A 25,429-nucleotide genomic window follows, 5' to 3' on the forward strand; every position below is an offset into this window, starting at 1 on the left:
TTAATGCAGCACTAATGACACACGTCATCTCATAGACAATGTCAGGGATGTGCAGTCGACCTTTTTAGAGCCAAAATGTCAAAGTCAAGGTTGCATCACGTGTCAAAAAACTAAATTTGCCATATTTCTACAAATATTTGTCATACACGTTTGATGCTTACATTTATGAAAAGCTCATCTCAAGTGGAGTATTTTATTTCTTTGGACCGAAGCTGTACGACCTACCAGTAAACGATGAGTAGGGGTCAAAGTTCATGGCACAAAAAAAACCCAATACTTTTTTCTCTATAACTTGGCCACAAATTGAGATACAGTGCTCAGACTGTCAATGTGTGACCTTGACCTTCACTGAAGGTCATATTTAAGGTCAATCTTTGGTTTTTCTTGCATTTTTACTTTCAATTTAATAAGTAAAAAGAACTTGTCAACAAATGTAGATACAGGTTGGTATTTTGGCCAAATACAGGTCTTGATGAGTTGGTTTTATTTTCAAAGATTCCCTGAAATAATTTGTCCCTGTGATTGTAAATGTTTAGAATAATTTAAGGACATTTTGTCCTTTTTCACTAAAACTGCGACTCTCGCTCAGTTTAGTGTTGATAAATCATACGTCTGTTCTAACACTAGAGGGCAGTAACATTACCATTCTGTTTTATTAGATTTTATACAGTAAACTCTGCTCATGTTCTCCTTAAACCAGAATTAAACGGTTAACGTGATGTAGTGTTGATGAGAAACCAGAGTGACACCAGTTTAATTGGTTTCCACTTGTTGCAGTCACATGTCTTCAAATTTATTCATTTTCCATCAAAATACAAACAATAGAGCATAAAAAACCTGCTGAGCTCTGAAAACAGTAGAAGAATAAAAGAAAAGTCCCACACACACACACACACACACACACACAGAGATACACACACACACACAAAGCCCTCCCACCAAAGCGTGACTGAAACTTTATTTTAAGTGCAACTTCAGAGATTTTTCACATCAAGTTTGAATAAAACAAGAGTTCAAGCCCCTCTCCTCCAGCCTAAAACTCAGATTCCAGAATAAAAGCACACCACAGACATTAGTTTTTCAGATTAAGTCGTGGAGCATCAAACAGAAGCAGGACAGACTGACTCTTTAAAAGGTTAATGATTTCAGATCTTTCACAAGAATTAAAGGTTCTGGATCGACTGTCAACGATGCTGCAAACTCAAAAATCTCAGCACGACTTTCTGAAATCATCCAAAAACCAGCGTCGACAGAGCAGAATAAAACAGACCGTCCTTTGTTTGCGTCACGCTTCCTGTTTGTGCTCCACTTCCTGTCCAAACTAGTTAAAATTCCTTGGTTTAGAGCGGGTTTGTCTTTAATTCCCTGGATTCATTCATTCATTAAACACGACCAGGGGAAGATACAAGTTCTCTTTACTTAAAAACTAACATTTCTCAGACTTTTCTCCTTAATTTACAAGAACAACGTTAACCTTTATAAAAGCGTGTCGGGTCTTCGTCTCCATTTGGTTTGTGGAGAAGCTCAAAAATATATTTTTTCTTTTTGCTAAAACTTTACCCAGTAACTTTAAATATGAACCTTTGAATCTCATCGGACTCGTCTCAGATGAATGAGAAATAAATAGAGACGTTGAAGTGCCGCGCACACACACACATGCGTACGTTACACCAGCTTCTTTGCCTCGAAGAAGCTCTTGAGGTGTCTCATCTGCCAGATGCCGATGGCCACCAGGATCAGGGTCTGAACGATGGACCACCACAACACGCGCTGGTTTGTGCTTTCACTGGTCTGACGGAAACGCTCCTCACGGTACTGGGAGGGAGACACACACACAGCGTTACACACACACAGAGACAGGACACACACACACAGCGTTACACACACACAGAGACAGGACACACACACACAGCGTTACACACACACAGAGACAGGACACACACACACAGCGTTACACACACACAGAGACAGGACACACACACACAGCGTTACACACACACAGAGACAGGACACACACACACAGCGTTACACACACACAGAGACAGGACACACACACACAGCGTTACACACACACACACACACACACACACACACACACACACACACACACACACACACACACACACACACACACACACACACACACACACACACACACACACACACACACACACACACACACACACACACACACACACACACACACACACACACACACACACAGCGTTACACACACACACAGACAGCGTTACACACACACAGAGACAGGACACACACACAGCGTTACACACACACACAGAGACAGGACACACACACACAGCGTTACACACACACAGAGACAGGACACACACACACATCGTTACACACACACAGAGACAGGACACACACACACACACACACAGCGTTACACACAAACAGAGACAGGACACACAAACAGAGACAGGACACACACACACCACACACACACACACACACAAACACAGCGTTACACGCACAAACACAGCGTTACACGCACAAACACAGCGTTACACGCACACACACACACACACACACACAGACAGACAGACAGACAGACAGACAGGTGACTGACCCTCTGGTAGTTCTGCTCCTTCTGGATCTGGTCCACCTGCTCCACCAACTGTCTCACTCTCAGCTGCAGCTCCGTCAGTTTGTCTTTGGCGGCGATCTCAGCGTAGTTGTTGGCGTGTTCGCCCACCTGGAAGTCCAGGTGAACCCTCTGCAAAACGAGGAGAAGAAGAAGAGTGGAGTCAGTGAGTGAAACAAAATCAAGTATACAAATAATATCTGTCACTTAATGCTTGGATGTAGTCAGCGCCTTCCATACTTTATCATTTATACGTGGAAGCTCAAACTAGGGCACATTAATGCTGACATGACATGTTTCTCCACCTGTAACTGTGTGGCCCACGTGAGATCAAACTGGTCCGTATTTGGCCCACGGACCAAAATTAATTTGACACCCCAGCATTAGATAGAATGAATAGACCAAGTATGTGAGAAATACCATGAAGTATACTATATGGGGACATTTTTTAAGTATGCATAGTGGGCACACTAGTCATACTCAACCATCCCATGATGCATTGGGGGCTGAATGTAAGACGGTCCAGGGACCAGCGTCAAGCTAAAAATCAAACATCCTTTTTTCAAAATAAAAGCATATTTTCTTGTCTTCCATTAATTTTTTCACATGTTTGTAAATAGGGCTCTTGTTTTGAAGTGAACAGGAAGTTTAGTCAGTAGCAGAATGGATGGTCTCTGAAAATGTGTGAAATGTGTTTCAGTGAGTTTTATGGATGAAATGAGCACATGTTGATATTCTACTTGGTCTCTTTCTCACTTCAAATGTTTTCAGAACTTTCAAAGTAAAGGTGGAGAATCAACAGAGATATTTAGCCTCAGTGTGAACAAGGTTTTTAACGCTGGAGGTTCCAGATGCATCTTGGGAAACTTGGAAATATACTTCAGTGGGAACACTCACCATCCTAATCACACTATAGTATATACTACACAGTATATACTAGTCTACTGTACGTTATGTCCTCACCAGCATTCCTCCAGCAAACAGGGAGAACTTGGAGGAGTTTGAGTGCAGACAGATCTGATGTTCCCCAGGTGTGTGAGACGTGAAGGTGAAGCGTCCCTCAGAGCCGTACTGACGAGACAGGATCACCTGCAGAGGATACACAAGCGTGAGCGCACACACACGCAGGATGTTGAGAAAAGTAAGGGCTGACAGACGTCCAACAGTATTCTAATTTAATGAAGTCATTTTAAACGTGTGTGTGTGTGACCTTGTCATCAGGGTCTTTGACTTCCACAAACATTCCCAGGCCGTGCGTAGCAGGCAGGTACTCCTCCTTCTGCTTGTCGTACAGCTGAGTTCTGTAGTTTCCTGTAAACAAACCAGCTGGACTTCAGAGAGACGTTCCTCACGTCTGGTTTCATGAGTTTAAAACACATTTAGCGGCTCCTAGGGATGTAACGATTCACTCAACTCCCGATACGATTCACGATTTATTTTACAAAATGGGACTGTAGACAAATAATGATTGAAAAATATTCCTTTATTTTTTTTTAGTTCAAAACTATAAAAAAAAAACTATACTGTTTTCCTTTTATTTTTCATTGTCAAAAGAATCCTTTGATAAACTATTAAAAACAACGTAATTTAACTAAAAATAAATCTTGAATGAAATAAAGGAATAATACAAATGGAGAAGCCTATTTATTTAAATTCTGGTTCTATAGTAAACAATGCAAAACTGCATAATAGTTTTGGGCAACTGAAAATGTATTTTGTGTCTTAACAATTGGACAAAAAAAAAAACAGTCATTGCACTGTATTTACATCAGATATTTGTTTGGACCAGCAGAGGGAGCTGGTAACCCAGTGGTCGGTTGCCATGCAGCTAATCTGTGCAGTGAAGAAGAGATGCTACACGCTAGCAGACAGAGCTAATAAAAAAATGTGACTTTTACAGATATTCACGTAATATTACAGATATTTTTTGGTGCTAAGGGGGTAAGGAATCATTTATGAACATGTTTAAGAGTAGAAGGCGGCCAGAAAGAGTGTAGTAGCAGATTCCGCCCGCCGCCTCAGCATTTGGACAAGAGAAGGATAAATATATAGCACCCTCTGCTGTTTAAAAAAAGTACTGCAATTCAATTTTCAGAAAATCGATACCAACCGTGATACCTATGAATCAATTTTTAATTGATTTACGATTAATTGTTACATCCCTAGTGGCTCCTGATTAGAATTATTTCTAGATTTGATCCTGTCCTGTCACATCACACCTGGGGTGGGACCAACACTGACACTTTAATATGAATCATTGTGTAAACGACCCACTCATTTAGCTGTGAATATCTGTCCCTACAAATACAAACATTCTATTTAAATTCACAATCTAATACAGAACTCAGTTTTCCACTTTTTATATCACATGACGACAGTTATTTTTTATCTCAAATTATTGAAAGAACTACATTTTTCCAAAATCTGTCAAATTTCCTTTAAATGATTCCACAAACATTCCATAAATGATATCATTACACACCAACTGTTTGAACAATGCTTTGCTTTGTATGTTTTTCTGTTCTAATGTGAACCAAAAAACCTTGTGCTGTAGAACATTAAGTAAAACTGTGGATTAGCTTCATCTGTTAGAAACCAGTTTCACCATCATTCCTGCAGGTTTAGTGTTTTATTGAATATCGTCGACTAAATCTAAACTTCAGTTAAAAACTATAATATAATATAAATTATAAGAAACTTTACTCAAAGCAAGACTAAGTAGAACATTATATCAGTATTAACTCTGTGGCTGTCGTATAATGTCATCTTTCAGTAGAAAACTGCTTTTTTTCACAATTATACACAATAAAACTCACATTACTAGTATATTTATTATTAAAGATGCCATTAAGTCAGGTTTAGAAAAATGTGATCCAATAAAAGCTGAGTAATTCGTGGAGTTAAATGGATTAAAAATAAATAAATAACCTAAGTTTAAAATAAAAAAAAAAGGATTATGGATTTTTTTGATACGTTAACATATGCTGCCTGCCAAAGCATAAACATTTTTCGATCAAGAAAATACATTTTATTTTTTATATATACTTAAAATGCACTTTAGAAGTCAATAAATATTAACTAAATTATGGTAAATGAACAAGTTCAAAAATAAATAAGTAAAAAAAAAAAAACAATATTTGTTTAAATTTTTTTTTTTTAACTAAACCGGTTTTAGTCACAGGTGTCTATTAAAATGGCTCATTGGTAAAGTGTGATAATCTATTAAACTGTTTATTCTTCAGTAAAACAGTTTAAATGTTCTTAAATTTTACAATTTAATATTTAAGTCATTGGTTTATTTGAATGCAGCCTGTGAACGTGGGGCATTAAAACAAATTATTAATTAAAATTAAACTATTAACACAGTTTGGTAGGAATATGATATAATCATTAGATTATATGAAATAATCTAATAAAATAGGTAAATATAACAGACCAGGCTGAAGAGGAAAAATACAAACAGGTGTATCTAATTAATTGGCTCATCAGTGACGTATATTAACCAATTAAACTGCGTTTTCTCTTGTGAAACTATTACTTTATTATTAAACTGTTAAGCGTCTTTGAGTGTCCAAAAAAGCGCTATATAAAATTGATGCATTATTATTATTAAACCGTGATATTACACGTTCATGGTTTACAAAATTAAAAACGTACATTATTGGACGTCTTTAGATTAATTGAAAATATAGTTATTCAGACTTAACCTGAGGTTAATTAGTAAAGACATTTAGAATCAGATTTAACCCCTAGTTTGTAGTTATTTTACAGTTTTTTGGGGTTAATGAACTTCTTTCACTTGCTGTCGTGGGACAGAGCTAGCTGTTAGCTGTTAGCCGTTAGCCACTGTTAGCACTCACCGATGATCATGGTCTCGTCCGGGATCTCCTCGGTAAAACATTTCTTTTCGGTCTCTCCGATGTGGAAGTACAAACCGGACACGGACCTGCAGAGGACGGTGAGGAGAAAAACCGGGAGGAGAACCGACAGCACACCGGACTGAGAACCGCCGCTCCGCACAGACACAGCCATCATCGTCCTACCGGGGAAGCCTCGCACTGAGCATGCGCGGGTGCCGCTGTGCCACGTTAACCCTCGGCCGGCGGCAGCCAATCAGCGAACACCTGGGTGATCCTGGGATATGCAGTTCATTAACGACACGTCAATTCTGTCCTGATTGGGCAAAAATAAAATATATTAAAAATCAAAATATATAAACTATAGCAAGTCATTGATATGAGTTATGATTAGGGGAAAGAAAGTCATAATTATTAGAAACATATTTTAAATGTAAATTTGCAAATAAATGTACAAAAATGTGACTCTTTATTAAAAGTGCAATTAAGAATAGTAAGGTGTAACACACACCGACACTCCTGCACACACCGCACACACTGACACTCTTGCGGGCAGCCTCTTTGGCGCCCGAGGCAACATTTTCTTTTGGCGTCCCCTTATATGGTGTTTTTTATACCAGGTAATTCATATTTACATTTATTATTTACTATTATCAGAATAATTTCTAACACTAGTGGTCTTCACCATATCCACAAAGACTCTTTATATAAAGAGACAACATGAACATAATTACTTTTTTGATATTTTATTTAATTTTGCTAAAAGTGTTTCACATACACATATAAAAGAACACAAACAAGTAAATAAAAGCCAATTTAAATATCTTAGTAACAGGTTCAAAATACAAATTATTAACATGATTAGAGTAAGGCATTGCACAAAAACAAGACACAAATAAATGATAGATAGATAGTGGTGGGTTGGCTCATCAAGTATTAATTTTAATTTAAATACTTATGACTAAAATGTTTTTGCTATTGACATTCACATTTTGTGAAAAGATGTAAAACTTCCAGATTTGACATAATATTACTGAAATTACAGTAATGAACACATCATTTTAAACAGTTCACAGAGGTAGTACACAAAGAACTATTTAGTAAGAATAGTGTTATTTTCTGGTGGTGATTTATAAAGCAGCTTTAACCAACACAAGCTATAAAAAAGCCCCATCCATTCTATTCATCCTTCAGTTCATCCATCCATCCATCCATCCATCCATCCATCCATCCATTCTATTCATCCTTCAGTCCATCCATCCATCCATCCATCCATTCTATTCATCCTTCAGTCCAGCCTTGTGAGTTTATTCTCCTGGTTTTCCTCCCAGTGAAGTAAGTAAGTAAGTAAGTAAGTATTTATTTATAAAGCGCTTTTCGCAGATAAAATCACAAAGTGCTGTACACAGAAACAATAAACATACATTTACATCACATGTGTAGCATCATAAAAGGGCAGTAAAAATTAAAAATAAAATCTTGTTAACTAAAAGCTTTTTTGAAAAGCAAAGTCTTCAAATGTTTTTTAAAAGTGTCCACGCAGTTCATCTCCCGGAGAGACTGGGGCAGACCATTCCAGAGTCTGGGGGCTGCAGCCTGGAACGCCAGGTCTCCTCTGGTTTTAAATTTGGTTTTTGGGAACCTTAGTAGACCCTGACCTGAGGATCGAAGGCTGCGTCCTGAAGTGTAGGGACACAACATGTCTGAAATGTATAGAGGAGCCTGGCCATGCAAAGCCCGGAATGTTAGAACCAGTATTTTATATTCAATCCGGAAATTGACAGGGAGCCAGTGCAGGGAGGAAAGTATCGGGGTAATGTGTGATGTTCTGGGCGTACCGGTCAAAAGTCTGGCAGCAGCATTTTGAACCATTTGGAGTTTACACAGGGTCGACTTATTAAAACAGGTAAAAACTGAGTTACAGTAGTCAATGCGGGACGAAATAAAAGCATGGATGACCAGTTCCAGATCAGGTTTGGACAGTAGATGCCTCACTTTTGAGATATTTCTCAGACGGTAAAAACAGTTTTTAGTCAGTTGGCGACAGTGGCCCTCCAAAGACATCGATTGGTTAAACACAACCCCAAGATTTCTGATGCTGGATTTCACTGATGAACCCAAATCACCGAGAGAGTTCTTAATAAGTGGGATCTTTTTATCAGGGGCGATGATCAGAGTTTCAGTTTTGTTGGGGTTTATCTGGAGGTAGTTTGATGAAAACCAGTTTTTGATGCATGAGATACAGTCCAAGAACTCAGGTAAAAAGTGAAACTCTGAGTCATTAAAAGAGCAGTATAACTGGATATCATCAGCATAAAAATGATAAGAAACATTTTTAAAACCACGGATCAACCGACCAAGAGGCATCAGGTACAATAAAAACAAAACAGGCCCCAGAACAGAGCCCTGGGGTACTCCACATGACAGGGTGGACACATTGGACATTACATCATTAAAAGCCACATTAAAAGTTCTACCATTTATATACGAGGCAAACCACTGTAGTACAGCACCGGAAAACCCCATTTCTGATTTGAGACGATGGATCAGTGTGTTGTGATCTACGGTGTCGAAAGCAGATGTTAAATCCAATAAAGTTAAAACTGTATAGCGACCAGAATCAGCAGCCATCATCACGTCACTGGAAACCTTCACAAGGGCAGTTTGTGAAGGTCATCGATGACATCGTCACATTTCTTCAGTGAATCTGAAGGAAAAACAGAATATGAACCATTATCTAGTCTGTCAATCAAACCATGTCACAGGATATGAATGATGTGATTAGATATTGATAAATATTTAGATATTTATAAATAGAAAAAAAATCTATACACATTTAAGATTTAGCACATTAACATTAGATGAAAGTTATTTAGTTTACATATAGAACACAGTTTTACAAAAATTTTTTTTTTACAATTTTACAATTACAATGTCAATTATCTGAACCCTATTTCAATTAAATTACAAGCACAATATATTTTCTTAATTACAAATATGTCATAATTGTAATTAATTACCAATTATGCAATTACAAATATAATTGATCCCAACCCTGGGATCTGCTTTGTGTATTAAAGTGTGTGTAAATAAATATACTAACGTACATGTGACACATAAATGAGTATGTTTAGCACTAGCTGCTAACATTGGCATGGTCGCTCTGCTAGCTTGTTTGACTCTCATGGATATTAATAAATTGTTATGGATCTTCAAACACTGACTAACTTCTGGCTTTTCAACGTTTTCCTCCTCTTCCATTTTTTTATTCCCTGGTCACCAGATCATTAGTTAGATTGTTTAGACATGACGTCACTTGCTGCAGCAGTAAACAGTAAACAACTGGTCCGAGCTGACGTCACGCCTCAGGACTGAACTGTCAATCGATTTGGGGGAGCGGGAATAAAACTATTTTTTTGTTATTCATTATTTCATTAAAACTAGACTTACTAGTTATTAATAATACTGCCAAGTTTAGTTTGCTAATAATATCAGCGCGTTTATTGTATAAATAATAATAATAATAATAAAAAATACAATTAAAAAAAATGTTTAAAAAAAAAAAAAAAAACATAGGGTCACCGCCCCAAGGTTGAAAAACTCTGGGCTAATTAAAGCTAAAATAAACCGCAATTTAAAATAACTTAAAAAAAATAATTCTTATCAACATCCACATAATTTTTTCATTTATTTATTCATTCATTGATCACACTTCAGTTTGTTAGTATTTATTCATTTATTTTATTCGTCATACTCCAGTCCACTAGGGGGAGGTATAGCTCTAAAATCCTGGAGCTGTTACCAGGGCAACCACAGAGCTTTGGTGGAGATGTCGCCTGGTGAGTTTACCGTTCGTCTTTTAACTTTGTTGGTGAGTTATTTGAAGAAATATTTACAATCCTGAGATGAAATTAACTTTAATAAATCAGTTAATGTGTAAAGAGCCTCAGAGAAGAAAGCTAACCGGTCACAGAACGTGAGTTAGCATCTACAGGCTAACGGTGGACGCATTAGTGTTGTGGTTCAAATGGTGACCGAGTCAACTACTGACAGGATTCCGACTAGCTCATCATGGCAGTATAGGTTTATCATAAATAATAGGTGACAGTTTTCACTGCTAATTACTAATTTAAAACTAACGCTATTTTAAGAAATGCGTGTACGGAAAAGGGAAGCAAAGTGTGACGGAGAATGACGCTTTTCACCAGTTAAAATGGTGACGAGTTGAACCGCTACACCAATAATCACCATTAGACCATGCTGTTCACTGAAAATCACGCCTTTTATGAGTTTTGTTTACTGTAATTATTAATAAATGCACGAACGCATTTCAAAAAACCAAACCCGACATTTGACTCTTCTATATGTCTGTTCTTTTATTATTATTCAGTATATTTTCTCTTATTTTGTGTCGTTTTTGTGTTGTTGGTGGTATTTAAATTATTGTGTGTGTGTGTGTTTATTATTCAGTATATTTTTTCTCTCATTTCGCGTATTTTTGTTGTCGTTTTGTGAGTATAAATAAAAACAAACATTATTAAACCCCATATTTCTCTCTCTGTACAGCCTGTTGTGCCATTGCGTATCCTTAGGGGTACACTTACCCCCATTTGAGAAACACTGCTCTAGACTTTAATCTAACACAAACATTTCTAGTCATTGAGGAACATATGCAGAGAAGAATATGTGGGATTATTGTAACAGACAGTGAATCTAATGTATTGTGATGACTGACTGACTGTTTCTGTTGTTTCTGCAGGAGGAACGCCCATCGTATCCTCTCTACAGCATCTTCTCTGCTCACAACCACCACTATACAGAGAGAACATCATCATCTCACCTCAGAACGAGTCTTTACTCCTAAAAACAACAAAAACGATGTTTCTGAAGCTTTAGGAGGAGATGTGGATCCTCAGGTCCTGGTAAAGGGATCTGATGTGTCCTTAGCGACGGAATTAATCAGTAATGTGACGAACTATAGGCGAAATAAATAAAGACAAGGGACAACATTTATTAATTTTTAATACGTTTCATTGATTTATTTTAATGTGATATACAGACCCTTTCAAAAAAATTAGAATATCATGGAAAAGTTGTTTAATTTTCATAATTCCAAATGTAAAAAGTGAAACTTTCATAGATCATAGATTCAGGGCCAACAATTTAAACAATTTCAAGTATTTCTTTGTTTATTTTTACATAATTTGGGCTTCCAGCTCATAAAACCCACGAAAACTGTTAGAATACTGTGAAGAAATCACCATTCAAACAGCTTTGGTTCTGTTTGTAAACATAAACAAATAAATACTTGAAATCGTTTAAATTGTTGGCCCTGAATCTATGATCTATGAAAGTTTCACTTTTTGAATGGAATTATGGAAATCAAACAACTTTTCCATGATATTCTAATTTTTTGGAAAAGGGTCTGTATAGTGCCTAAAGTAGTGTTTCTCAAAAGTGGGTACGTGTACCCCTAGGGATACGCAATGGCACTACAGGAGGTACTAAAGAGAGACAGAGGAGGATAAATGAAAAAATTAAAGCTTTTAAAATATGAGGTTTTATCATGTTTATTTTTTAGTTTGAAATGATAATGATACTAAATATTACCAGCAACTCACAAAACGACAACAAAAACACACAAAATAAGATAAAAATATACTGAAAAATAAAATAAAAAACAACAACAAAATATATTAAATGACATGAAAAACACTCAAAATTGAAATTATTTTAATTAGAACATGAAATGAAAATTCAAAGGTCAGTCTTGGTCTCGCATCAGCAGGGAATGACAGGAAATGATAAAAAATATAGAAATAAATCTATTTAGGTAGCCTAAATACAGTTTCATTCCACTTATTTACAAAATGAGATTCTTAAAAATGTATGTTATCACTCATTCATTCCATCATTATGATCTATAGATGTTTCATAGTTTTCTAAGCAAAATGTTGTAGTAGGATTCAAAAGTAAGAGAAAGGTGAACTGGAGCCAAAACCGTGTGTCTCTGTTCTCAGCGCACACAGGGGGGCAGACGTCAGCTGCTCAGTAGCTGATCCTCTTCGACAGAGCATTTAAATCAGCTTCTTTATTTCCAGTTTTCACATGTTCGAAAAGCACAAGTTTGTTTTGCTCCACCTCAGATGTTAAGATGCCGATTTCATTTTGGAAAAGTTTATTTTCTTGTTGGACCTCAGTGGGTGGGGCCTCCAAAACAGGAGGGCGTAACATGTAAAGACAACCGCTGCATTTATTAACACCTGATCATTTGTATGCTGGGATTTGTCCGATACCAATATCTGATAAATCCTGTCGTACGACCAAACGTGAACTCAAATTTGCACACGTTTTGACGCAAAGGTTGATAAATGAGGACCATTGTTCTGGTTCTCCTCCCTCTGCTGCTTCTCCTTGACCGTTTCCTCCTCAGCTCTCCTCCACTCCTCTGCAGGTGTTGTTCTACCTCAACTCCTGGTACTCTGCAGCATTCTACCTGACAGAGATCCTCATGTTCATCTACAAAGGTCAGTGGGTCAGTCAGTCTGTGGGTCAGTCAGTCAGTCTGTGGGTCAGTCAGTCAGTGGGTCAGTCAGTCAGTCAGTGGGTCAGTCAGTCAGTCAGTCAGTCAGTCAGTGGGTCAGTCAGTGGGTCAGTCAGTCAGTGGGTCAGTCACATGTTCATCTCTCTGCTGTGCCGTCAGGAATCCTTCTCCCGTACCCGTCTGACAACCTGGTGCTGGACGTGGTTCTGCTGCTGATCTTTCTTGCTCTGGAGGTTCTGAGGTTGTTTTACGGTACGTGGGAGGAGTCACGGCTCTGCTCTGAATATGCTCGTGTTGCCTCAGCCCAGTGGTGATCCTAGGGTACGCTGGGGCCCCAAACAGAATATTCCCAAGGGGCCCCTCTGACAAGTGTTAAACATATAATTACCTGAGTTTTTTTGTTTGCTTGTTTATGTGTTTGTTAGCAAAATAACTGCAAACACAGATCAATAAAACATATACAAATATAAAACAACATTGTGCTCCACTTACCACTCTTCTTTCTTTTTCATCCTTTCTTCTCTTTCTTCTCTCGCTCCCTGACAAGTGCCTCCTCTTCTTTCTGCACAGACTTTCCCGTTACTTTGATTGACACACTTCAGTAAAGTATCATGTTGCAGTGACACAGATGGCAAAGCCTCAGCTCTATAACTAATGTCTGTATTTAACTTTGAATATTGCTTTTCTTGTTCTAATATTTTGTGCAGTGCATATTTCCTCCTTACTTTCTTATTATTTCTGTTACTTTTAACCTTTTTAAAAGCCTTTTAGTACATGTGCCAAAACACTCAAAACAATAGATCTGGGTTACCAGTTTAGTTGTGTTGTCCATATCAAATAAAGGGAATCAGTCACACAAGAGGAACACACGGAATGATGGTGAAAAAACACAACGCAACAACAAGAATACAACAAAAACAGAAACAAAAACACAATATGGTGTCTCTAACAGAGGAACAGATCTATCTTTATTCATCTGTGACTGAAAACAGGAAACAATCTATGTTTTATATGTTTATGAAAGAGGACAGGAACATATCTATTGTTGAGAACAAGAGCAGATCTAGTCTTTGTATGTCTGTAACAAAGGACAGGAACAGATCTATTCTTTATACGTCTGTAATGAAGGACAGGAACAGATCTATGTTTTATATGTTTATGAAATAGAACATGAACAGATCTATATTTTCTCTGTCTAGGCTGGAAGGGGAACCTGTGTGAGCGTCGTGTTCTCTCGTGTGCGTCTCTCCTCGTGCTGTGTCCGTGCACGGCGCTCTGCGTTTACTACCTGCTGCTGCAGACCTTTGTGCTGCGGCTGGAGTTCATACTCTGCTCCGTGCTCCTCTGCTTCTACGGCCTGGAGCTGCTGCTGGGGCTGCTGGCCGTCTCCGCCCTGTCCAGGTGACCCCACCTGTCCCCCCTGTCCCTCCCCCTCCCTGCTCCCCTGAGCTCACCCATCTCTCACCTTCTCTGCAGGTCCAAAGTCTTCTGAGCTGAAGCCCCGCCCCCACCCAAAGATGGACATGTAAATACAGTTTTTGTAAAAAAAAAAAAAAAAAAAATCTTTATTTCTGTTTTTAATTTTCCACTTTGGTTCGACTTGAAGTGTCAGAACTTTGTGGCGTTTTACTGAAGGCGTGTCTCATCTGAGAGTCATTGGCAGTGAGATAAGCTCCGCCCATTGACTGCCACCACCACAGCATTTGTTCTGCTCTGTGTGCGCGTGTGTGTGCGTGCGTGTGTGCGTGTGTGCGTGTGTGTGTGTGTGTGTGTGTGTGTGCGTGCGTGCGTGCGTGTGTGTGTGCGCGTGTGTGTGCGCGTGTGTGTGCGCGCGTGTGTGTGCGTCATTAGAGGCGGCTCTGACACTCAAATTAAAATGTGACACTTTGGTGAACACGGAGATTCAGGAAGTCTGAGAAACTTTCAGCATCAGGTGTTTTTATACTTTTCATAAATCCATGATTTAAAAAGTTTGAACTGGTATTTTATACACAAATAAAAACAGGAATACACAGCATCGTTTGTCATTTATAATTAAAATATCTGTCTTTTAACAAGTGAAACAAACGTTTTCAGCCAGGATGGAGGCAATGTCCATGAATTAAATTTTATTTTATTAATGTCGGGCCCAAAAAAAGTTAGCCAGGATGTAATTAAATTAAATTGAATTAAATTAAAAATTAGATTTTTTTCGTTAAATTTTGTATCTGTTTTTTTAATTGAATTCAATTAAATTAAGTTTAGCTAATGATCCTTTTTTAATAATAATTTTACGAGTAAAACAATGGTTTGAAAAGTCAGCCATGATTTAATTAGATTAAGTTATATTTAATTCAATTCAATTCAATTTAGCTTATGATCCTTTAATTAAAAAAATATGTCCTTTAGCGAGAAGCTTTAGTCGGCCAGGATGCAGACGATGTCCATATATTTAATTATATTAAATTAAATAAAATTTTAATAATGTCAGATAATGAACCTCAAATGTATTGATTTATTTTAAATGTTCAATTGTCCTTTTTTTTTTTTAGACAAATTATTTTTTAGGAACTGTATTATTGTCTGAGGTTTTTTGATGAATCATCCACTTGATGGCAGTGAACGTCCATGAAAACATCAGAGTGAGGAGGAGAGGCTCCACACACACACACACACACACACACACACACACACAGGCACCTCTTACACACACAATTACAAAAAAATACACAAAACGATTAAAAAACACAAAATGAGAGAAAATCACATCAAGACTCCAAAACCACAACAAAAATAGAATAAATCCAAAAACAAAGGCAATGAACAAAAGCCACACAAAATGATAAAAAAAATGCACAAAAACATACAAAAAGAGTTTTTAATTAAAAACCAAAGCATTGGTCATGATAAATCAGAGGGAATCTATTCGTTCTAGTCTCTCTCTGTGTAGAAGTCCATGATGATCTTCTACTCGATCATCTACCAGGTGGTTTTCAAAGGAACCAATGAGTGTGCACGTGTTCAGCTGTAGTACATACTTTTATTTGCTCAATGCTAAATGCATTAGGAGACAAATGTAAAAATAGCAGCGCTCTCATTAGCAGAACCAGTGTTCCCAGTCAGCCTGTGTACACAGCTAATGGGACTGTGACAGCAGTGAGTTTTATTCTGAAAAGTTCATTAGCAGCTGCTCTTTGTTGCATCTGAAACGAAGCCGCTCTGTGTGTGTCAGACGGACGGCGGGAACATGAATTAAACATCTATGAGAGACGGGGAGTTAGGAGCGGTGTCCGGCTTAATAAGGCGGAGCTTTAAGAGCTTTAAATCAGAAACAAAGACCAGGAAGTAAATGAGTGAGGATGAAGGTCTGCTTCATCACTGAGAGCTTTAGTTCAGACTGATGGAAGAATTTCTGTACGTCTATCAGCAGGATTATTATTTTATTTTATTCATATTTCACTGATTACAGCCAATAGGAAGCCAACAAAGTGTCTTCTCTGCTCACAACCCCGCCCCTTTGCCCTTTGACCCCAATCAGAACATATGAGACTGATCACTATGTGCTAAGCTAACCCAAACATTTTGAAATGTTTGCTATGTGCTAAGCTAATCAAACATGTGGGACTGATCGCTATGTGCTAAGCTAATGTGAATATTTTGGACTGATCGTTATTTGCTAAGCTAATATAAATGCTTTGAAATGACTGCTATGTGCTGAGCTAACATAAATATTTTGGGATGGTCGCTATGTGCAAAGTTAACCCAAATATTTTGGACTAGTTGCTACATACTAAGCTAACCAAACATGTAAGATTGACACTATGTGCTAAGCTAATCAAACATGTGAAACTGATGCTATGTGTTAAGCTAACGTAAATATTTTGGACTTGTCACTACGTGCTAACCTAATCCAAACATTTTGGACTGATCGCTATGTGCTAAGCTAACGTAAGTATTTTGGACTCGCTGCTGTGTGCTAAGCTAACATAACAATTTTGAACTGGCTGCTATGTGCTAAGATAACCAAACATTTTGGACAGGTTGCTACGTGCTAAGATAACCAAACATTTTGGACAGGTTGCTACATGCTAAGCTAACTAAAAAATTGAGATTGGTCGATATATGCTAAGTTTACCAAAGATGTGGGACTGGCTATGTGTTAAGCTAAAGTGAATATTTTAGACTGGTCACTGTGCTAAGCTAACATAATAATTTTGGAATGGTCGCTATGTGCTAAGCTAATCCAAACATATGGGACTGGTTGATACGTGCTGAACTAACCCAAACATTTTGGACTGATCGTTATGTGCTACGCTAACATAAATACTTTGAACTGATTGCTATATGCTAAGCTAACATAAATATTTTGGAATGGTCGCTATGTGCTAAGCTAACCCAAACATTTTGGACTAGTTGCTACATACTAAGCTAACCAAACATGTGAGATTGTCACTACGTGCTAAGCTAATGCAAACATTTTGTCTTGGTCGCTACTTGCTAAGCTAACCAAACATAATGGACTGATCCACTGGTCGCAATGTGCTAAGCTAAAGTAAATATTTTGGACTGGTTGTTATATGCTAAGCTAATCCAAACATTTAGGACTGGTTGCTATGTGCTAAGCTAACCCAAAAATTTCTGACTGATCGCTATGTGCTAAGCTAGCGTAAATATTTTGGACTGGACTCTCTGGGCTAAGCTAACGCAAACATTTTGGACTAGTTGCTACATACTAAGCTAACCAAACGTGAGATTGTCACTACGTGCTAGGCTAATGCAAATATTTTGTCCTGGTCGCTACATGCTAAGCTAACCGAAAATAATGGACTGATCGGAATGTGTTAACCTAAACCAAACATTTTAGACTGGTCGCTATATGCTAAGCTAACCCAAAAACTTTGGACTGGTCGATATGTGCTTAGCTAACCAAATATGTGGGACTGGTTGCTATGTGCTAAGGTAACCCAAACATTTTGGACTGATGGCTACGTGCTAAGCTAATCAAACATATGTTCTCTGTATGGAGGTCCTTCAGCCTCAAAAGAAGAACATTTAATGTAATATGTGGAACACAAAGATTCACCTGTAAGTTTCCTTCTCTCTCACCTGGAAAGATACACAACACGACACACAACACAATACACAACATGACAAAAACACAAGTAACAAGGAAACCGAGAACACAGTTGTTATGTTACCGGAACATTTATTATGATGACGTTCATATTGAAATTAAGCATAAAGCATAGAAATGTATGCTACGTTTAATATTGTGATCTTAGACATTTTAATTTTTTTATGAATTCATTTTTTATAGATTATTATAGATATTCAATTTGTGTTGATTTAAAGAACTTTGAACATTATACATGAGCCTTTAATTCTAATTTATTCCTTTCTCATTAATTGTGCTGGAGGAGCACTTAAATCTGAAACATTTGAGCAGGAAATAACCCTAAAGTGCGACACCCGTCACAGATAGATCTGACATTCTCTTTCTCTGAAAAACCCTTCTTTTTTCTCACATTCACCGAAACGAGGCTTTGAAAAGAAGGAAAAAAATGAAAACATCATGTATGAGGAGATTGGGGCTGTCAAGGACGCTCTTCAGAGCTCAGCGTTTGCCTTATGAATCACATTCTCTGACAAACACACGGAGCACTCGAGCATTGGGCGCGTCCTTGAACGCAGCGCGTGCAAGAGCTGAAGTGAAAGAGGAGGAAAAAGGCTGTGAATGCAGAGCATCGTCTCAGACATTGATCAGGACCAGCTCCACCGTCAAATGTTTGAACTCCTTTTGTTGGAGGATTGAGTGATTAAAGGAACATTTGGTGAGCCTGAGAAACACACACACACACACACACACACTATGTTAGCTATGCTAACAGCTGTGTGAGTCTCAGGTTTGGAGTAGAAACACGACGTGTGTGACTGTGCTGAATATTTCAGACTTCACAGGAAGGAGACGATGAAGGTGATGAAGGTGATGAAGGTGAAAGTTCCAGATTAAACAGAAAGCATGAAAGGAATCGGCGCTCAGGTGTGACGCTGCTAATCCCACAGCGTCGCTCAGCCTTTGTTGCTCACCTGTACACGCAAAGTTTTAATTAGCACCAAACTTTCCACGCCACCACTCATCGGATTAGAGACAAGGCTAGGCTGGGCTGGGCTGGGCTGGGCTGGGGTGGGTCGACGGAAGTTTCTGGAGATTGTTGGGCCACATTCAGACCGGCTCGTTTAATCCGCTTTCAGCTGAAACAGGAAGAGTTTTCTCACAGGTTTCACCATTTTTGGTTATTTGAAAAGTTTGTGGCCTTTTCAAACTCAGAAAAAGAAAATCCTTCGCCTCAGAGAACTTTGTTCTTTCTCTGATATCAGCATACTTTGTTTAAAGTTATGGACCAATCAGCATTCAGTATGTGCTGAGTAAACGGACCACCAGGGGGCGTATTCAGAGCGTGTCACAATATATACTGTATATATTTCCTGTCTTTTTGTGTATATTTCTTTCTATTTTGTATGTTTGCGTTGTCATTATGTACGTTTTTTGCCATTTTGTGTGTTAATGTGGGGCTGCACTAAATGAGACTCAGCAGCGCCTCCTTTTGGTGCTGAAAGGTTTTAATAAATTACGGAAACGAATGTGTGGAAAGAGTAAAATCTGAAAGTCCTTTCACTTCCTTTTGCTGCATGAATAATAGAAAAGTTGAGTGAATAATTAATGCAGGTTTTTTAGACGATGATGATGTGCTCTAACGCTGACGGGTCACAGAGACCCTCCAGATGCTACTGATTGGAGGAAAGGTGGGAAAACGTTTTTCATATAGAAGGAGACGCCAGGATGGAAGTCCCGCCCCCTCCGCCTGTGAAAGGTCAGGGTTCAAACGAGAGCTCAGATTTCCACTTATCTTGTGAAAAGCCTCAAATGAGCTCATCCTGTGCTGCCACGCCCGCTCCACACGCTCATTAGTCGCCATAAATGTCCCGTCAGCTTCGTTTCTTTCAACGGTTTTATGATAAAGAGAAGGAACCAATCAGAGCCTCAGAAACACAACAACCATCATCATCATCATCTTCATCAGTTGAAGGATCATCACAGACGGAAGCTTTGCTAACACGACACGCTTCATATTAGCATGTCTGCGTTGCCAGATATAGCTGATGTTTCCATCCAGAAACGCTAGAATTCACCAACCTGGCAACGCAGCTTCTACAGAATTTGTTCTTTTTTCTTCTCTTTCTTCTGTCTTTCTTTTTTGTTTTTCATTCTTTCTTTACTTTTCTTATCTTTTTTTTTCTTTCTTTTTTGTCTTTTTTCTTTTTCTTTTCTTTCTTTTCTTTTCTATTCTTTCTCTTTTTCCTCTTCTTTCTTTCTTTTTTTCTCACCTTGTCTGCACATTTTTTTCTCTTTCTTTCTTTTTCTTTTTCTTTTCTTTTTCTTGTCTTTTTCTTTTCTCGTTTTCTTCTTTTTTCCCCATTTTTTTCTTTTTCTTTCTTTTTTTTACTCTTCTTTTCTCACCTTGTCTGCACATGCATGTGTTTCTCTCCTCTTCCTCACATCATGTTCGTTTCTCATCGTCATGAGTTCGGTTTACTACGTAAAGACAAAAGTTCAGACTTTGTGTTTAAATATCAATCTGAAGTAACAATCCAAGAATAAACATTAGAAAATAAGACTGTGACAGCTGTGTTGCCAGATTGGGCTGATATACGGTGGAGTGGGGACCGTTTCCTCCAAAGGTAAATAAAAGGCTGTGATCTCAGCCGAAAAAGCCAAACAGCCAATCATCAGCCTCTAATAGTTCTTTAATGAGTTTGTGGGATGCGCCGTGGTGACGGTCTCATAAACGACGAGATAGGCTGAATAATGTATAAGGCCAGAGGTATCGCTAATGAAAAGATGATGAGAAGCATTCCTGAGAGAAGGAGGGAAACGGGAAAAGGTGGCAGTGAAAAGCTGAAAGAGAAGATGCTCAATTAATCTCTATGTGCTTACAGAAGAAAATAAAGAAAGGCTGGAGAGAAGAAGAAGAAGAAGAAGAAGAAGAAGAAGAAGAAGAAGAAGAAGAAGAAGAGAAGAAGAAGAAGAAGAAGAAGAAGAAGAAGAAGAAGAAGAGAAGAAGAATAAGAAGAGAAGAAGAAGAGAGATCAAGACCCATGTGGGGTCGCCTGGAGTTTAAATGCAGTCGCCTGAAATTTCTGAAAAATTTAAATAATTTTTTTGTTTTTGGTAAAGGATGTATCAGTGTTTCCTAGGCTAAAGGAGGTTATAAAGGAAGCATTGAGCCTCTTTTCCTCAGCTTAAAGAGAACTTGGACACTCTTTATCATGGCCGCCACTTAAACACTTCCGGGGGTGAAGGAACAGTGGATAGGAAAGGAGATAGGAGGGACTATTCGGACGCAGCCCAGGGCTGGTGTTTTTGGAACCTCATCAAAGAAGTCCTAAAAAAAGCAGCACCAGGTACTTTCTACACCTCCTGTCCCGCCCCCTACCTCAGTCTAAAACACAAATCCCTGCTTGGAAGGACGACATTTCTAAGTTACTCTCGCTAACTTTCACTGCTTGGCCAGCAAAACGGTACTTATCAGGCGTTGACCTTTGACCCCAAGCCAGCAGGAATAAATGAGTGGGTGTGGCAGAGTTTTAAAACGCTGCACTTTATGGAAATGAAAGGTGATCTTTGCTCCCTGCAGTGATAACCTCTGAGCTAATCCCAACACGTTTAATCAGCCACAGGAAAAACACTCGTCACTTCATGTTCAACACGTGTTTCACGCCACAAACTTTCCTTCACCCAAATATATATTTATTTACTTATTTTTATTTCTAAGATCATTGTGGACAAATGTGGCCACACATGTAGATTCTCTCCTTCCTCTGATGAAGGACATCGCTGCTGCTGCTGCTGATGATGATGATGATGATGATGATGATGATGACCCTCCTCTTCCTCCTCCTGCAGCAGGTTTCTGCTGTGAATATTCATCACACTCATTAATAATGAACAGAGAGGCCCTGGGGTGTCGGGTTACGGCCGTGAGGAATGACGTGCGATCGCTCACAGAACAATATTAACTCAGCAGCAGACGATCCATCCACAGGCTGCCCAGCACCGCTAACGTTAGCATCATGCTAACCATAGCCTGTCATTACCTAAACTCTCTAATCTCACGATTATCTTTTGATTAACGTTTAATTAACAGCATTATTCTACATTTAAATCAATCTCAAAACAACAGTAATTAAACAAAATTGATTAAATACATTAATTATCGCATGTGAATTTCTGTGATTAGCTGAAGATTTAGATTATCCTACAATTAACTCATCATTAAGTCACCATACTGTAGCATCGTTAGCTGCTATAGCTAACAATTAACATGTGATTATTGTGATATTTGTGTGTGATTAAGTCATTATTAATGTGAGATCTATGAGAGATTAGCATGTGATCTGTTCATACTGTGTTATACTGGTTCATACTGTATTATACTGGTTCATGCTGTATTATACTGGTTCATACTGTATTATACTGGTTCATGCTGTATTATACTGGTTCATACTGTATTATACTGGTTCATACTGTATTATACTGGTTCATACTGTATTATACTGGTTCATACTGTATTATACTGGTTCATGCTGTATTATACTGGTTCATACTGTATTATACTGGTTCATGCTGTATTATACTGGTTCATGCTGTATTATACTGTATTATACTGGTTCATACTGTATTATACTGGTTCATACTGTATTATACTGTATTATACTGGTTCATGCTGTATTATACTGTATTATACTGGTTCATACTGTATTATACTGGTTCATACTGTATTATACTGGTTCATGCTGTATTATACTGGTTCATACTGTATTATACTGGTTCATACTGTATTATACTGTATTATACTGGTTCATGCTGTATTATACTGTATTATACTGGTTCATACTGTATTATACTGGTTCATACTGTATTATACTGTATTATACTGGTTCATGCTGTATTATACTGTATTATACTGGTTCATACTGTATTATACTGGTTCATACTGTATTATACTGTATTATACTGGTTCATACTGTATTATACTGTATTATACTGGTTCATACTGTATTATACTGGTTCATGCATGGTTACATTGGTTCATATTGGTTATACTGGTTAATAAGAGTTATACTGGTTCATACTGGTTCATACTAGTATTTCTCAGTAAATGTGACAGTAATAAAGGAAGGTTGATAACATCCATTCAGCCCAGCACTTATTCTGCGTTATTCTGCGTAGGGTAGAAACGTATAACTCTATATATGATGATGATGATGATGATGATGATGATGATGATGATGAGTCCCAGTGGCTTCAGGCTAACTTGAAGAGAAGAAAGAGTTTAGAAATGAGAAATGAAAGTGTCTGGTTGAGATCTGGACGCGTGGGAGGACATGTGACATGTTGGACTCGTCAAACTTTCACTGAAAGCTCTGAAAGATCTGAGAACACGGCAGGAAAAGACTTATTCTGCCTTTGTGAGTTCACTTCTTTTCATGTGATTGAGTCAAACAATGAAAGCTCTCATTAAAGAAGCTGTAAAAGGTTTATAATCTCTGCTGGTGATGAAGTGTGTGAATTAAAGGATTAAAGAGGAAGAGATTTGTCAGCGTGTGAAAGAATGTTCACGATATTTAGAAAGACCTGAACTCATCTGAATGTCCTTCATTATATTTACACTCTTCACTTATCTTTTCTTTACTTTACTTACCTTATCCTTATCATAACTTTACTAAAATGATCTTGATTTAAACAATCACAGTTTATCTTAATTTATTTTATCTTAATTTTCCCTAATCTCAATTTATTTTATCTTATCTCATCTTAATTTAATGTAATTTAAATTTTCTAAAGTAATCTAGATTTCAGAAATCTCAGTATATCCTGATTTATCCTATCTTAACTGAACTAATCTGAAGTTATCTCATCTTTAATTAACCTAACTTAACTTTTCTAAAATGATCTTGATTTAATAAATCACAGTTTATCTTAATTTATCTGATCATAATTTAACTAATTTCAATTTGAATCTCAATTTATCTAATCTAAATTTATTTTCTCTTATTAATTTAACCTAACTTAACTTTTTAGTTAAGACTCTCAGTTTATCTTAATTTGTTTAATCTGAACTGAAATAATCTCAATTTATCTTAATTTACCTTTTCTCAATTTATTTGATGTTAACTCTTTTTCTAAAATATTCTTGACTTGATAAACCTTAATTTATTTTAATTTGTCTTCTTTTAAACTAACCAATCTTAATTTATCTGAAGAATTTTTTTTTTCATCTTGTTATGGCAATTATTATATTCATCATCATATCGTCAAATGTGTGTTCATGTGTACAATTTGTCATGTTTTAATACACAATGACTGCATTACTCTTTGCACTGTTGAACAGCTGAGTCATGTTAAATTAACAACACAGATCGTATTGTATCCACAGTGCAACACACAGTCTCTACTGAAGGCCAAACTCAAACTCACATGCAGATATACACACACACACACACACACACACACACAATCAAGGACAGATACCAGTGGCACAAGCCTTCCTCATAATATACACGTCTTCATCATCCTCCAACGTTTCCACTGTTGGGAGCATCTGACTCCCTCCTTTTCTTTCTTCCAGGGTTGGGACTTTTTCTTATATCTGTATAAAGCTTAAGCTGTGAAACTGTTAGTCAGTCCTTCATATCCGGAGCCGGTGAAGAACCTTTCTGGACCATCCTGCACTCTTTTTCATTTTAGCCTTTCCAATATACAAGATGGGACACTCTCCTTTTTTTGTACTTCTTTTCATTTAGTTTTATAATAAATCCTTTTTTTATGAAATCATCAAGCTCTGACTGGACTCCATCATTCAACCGGGGCAAAAATAATGTCTCCAGATGAGGTCAACCGCAAATTTGCCGTGACAATCTTTATTTAACAATGAATTTAATTATCCTAACGAATCAGAATTTATCTTAATTTGCCATTATTTAACATGATTTACCTTAACTGAGATAATCTTATCTTATCTTGACTAATGTTCTTGTATCAGATCTTTTGTTTTCCTCTCATGTCTTAATAACTCATGTGTTCACATAGGATCTGAAAAGCCTGGTTTGATGTGAAGCGTAACACAAAGTTTCTATTTTTCCCGCAGACTTTCCTGAAGTTTCTCCCTGAGCTCAACGCGCTCTCATCTTCTCAAAGAGGAACAGGAAGTCGCCCCGAGGCACGTCTTCACTTCTCAGCCTGTGTTTCCTGGAGAACGAGGCTATGCTGGAGAATCACACGTTGTATAAAGCACTAGAACAACTGTATGGTATCACTGATGTGGACATGGGAGTGGAACATTCGGCTGCACTGTAAAAAAAAATATCCTGCAGACTCTAACC

At 37.7% G+C, this 25,429-nt stretch overlaps 2 protein-coding genes across 2 annotated transcripts; one reads left to right on the forward strand and one right to left on the reverse strand.

Moving 5' to 3' along the window:
* Window positions 1-752: 752 nt before the first annotated feature.
* On the reverse strand, window positions 753-6,658 carry tmed9 (transmembrane p24 trafficking protein 9). Its single transcript, XM_028459544.1, has 5 exons — window positions 6,466-6,658; window positions 3,816-3,916; window positions 3,569-3,694; window positions 2,591-2,737; window positions 753-1,815 (listed from the first exon to the last, which is right to left on the reverse strand). The coding sequence occupies exons 1-5, from the start codon at window positions 6,638-6,640 to the stop codon at window positions 1,666-1,668; spliced, it is 699 nt and encodes a 232-aa protein (XP_028315345.1). The 5' UTR covers window positions 6,641-6,658; the 3' UTR covers window positions 753-1,665.
* Window positions 6,659-10,263: 3,605 nt separating this feature from the next.
* tmem216 (transmembrane protein 216) lies at window positions 10,264-14,692 on the forward strand. The gene is made up of 6 exons (XM_028459983.1): window positions 10,264-10,301; window positions 11,222-11,235; window positions 12,896-12,989; window positions 13,166-13,258; window positions 14,206-14,407; window positions 14,483-14,692. Exons 1-6 carry the CDS (start codon window positions 10,292-10,294, stop codon window positions 14,496-14,498), a joined length of 429 nt encoding a protein of 142 aa, XP_028315784.1. The 5' UTR covers window positions 10,264-10,291; the 3' UTR covers window positions 14,499-14,692.
* Window positions 14,693-25,429: the final 10,737 nt, after the last annotated feature.

Source organism: Gouania willdenowi, chromosome 10 (assembly GCF_900634775.1).
Source record: "Gouania willdenowi chromosome 10, fGouWil2.1, whole genome shotgun sequence".
Classification (NCBI taxonomy): Eukaryota; Metazoa; Chordata; class Actinopteri; order Blenniiformes; family Gobiesocidae; genus Gouania; species Gouania willdenowi.

Coding starts and splice junctions, on each gene's coding strand:
- tmed9 (XM_028459544.1), bottom strand. CDS start 6,640: ATGATGGCTGTGTCTGTGCGGAGCGGCGGTTCTCAGTCCGGTGTGCTG. Junction 3,917..6,465: donor GGACGAGACCATGATCATCG/GTGAGTGCTAAC, acceptor GTTTGTTTACAG/GAAACTACAGAACTCAGCTG. Junction 2,738..3,568: donor TGTTTGCTGGAGGAATGCTG/GTGAGGACATAA, acceptor CTCGTTTTGCAG/AGGGTTCACCTGGACTTCCA.
- tmem216 (XM_028459983.1), top strand. Junction 12,990..13,165: donor CCTCATGTTCATCTACAAAG/GTCAGTGGGTCA, acceptor CTGTGCCGTCAG/GAATCCTTCTCCCGTACCCG. Junction 13,259..14,205: donor GGTTCTGAGGTTGTTTTACG/GTACGTGGGAGG, acceptor TTCTCTGTCTAG/GCTGGAAGGGGAACCTGTGT.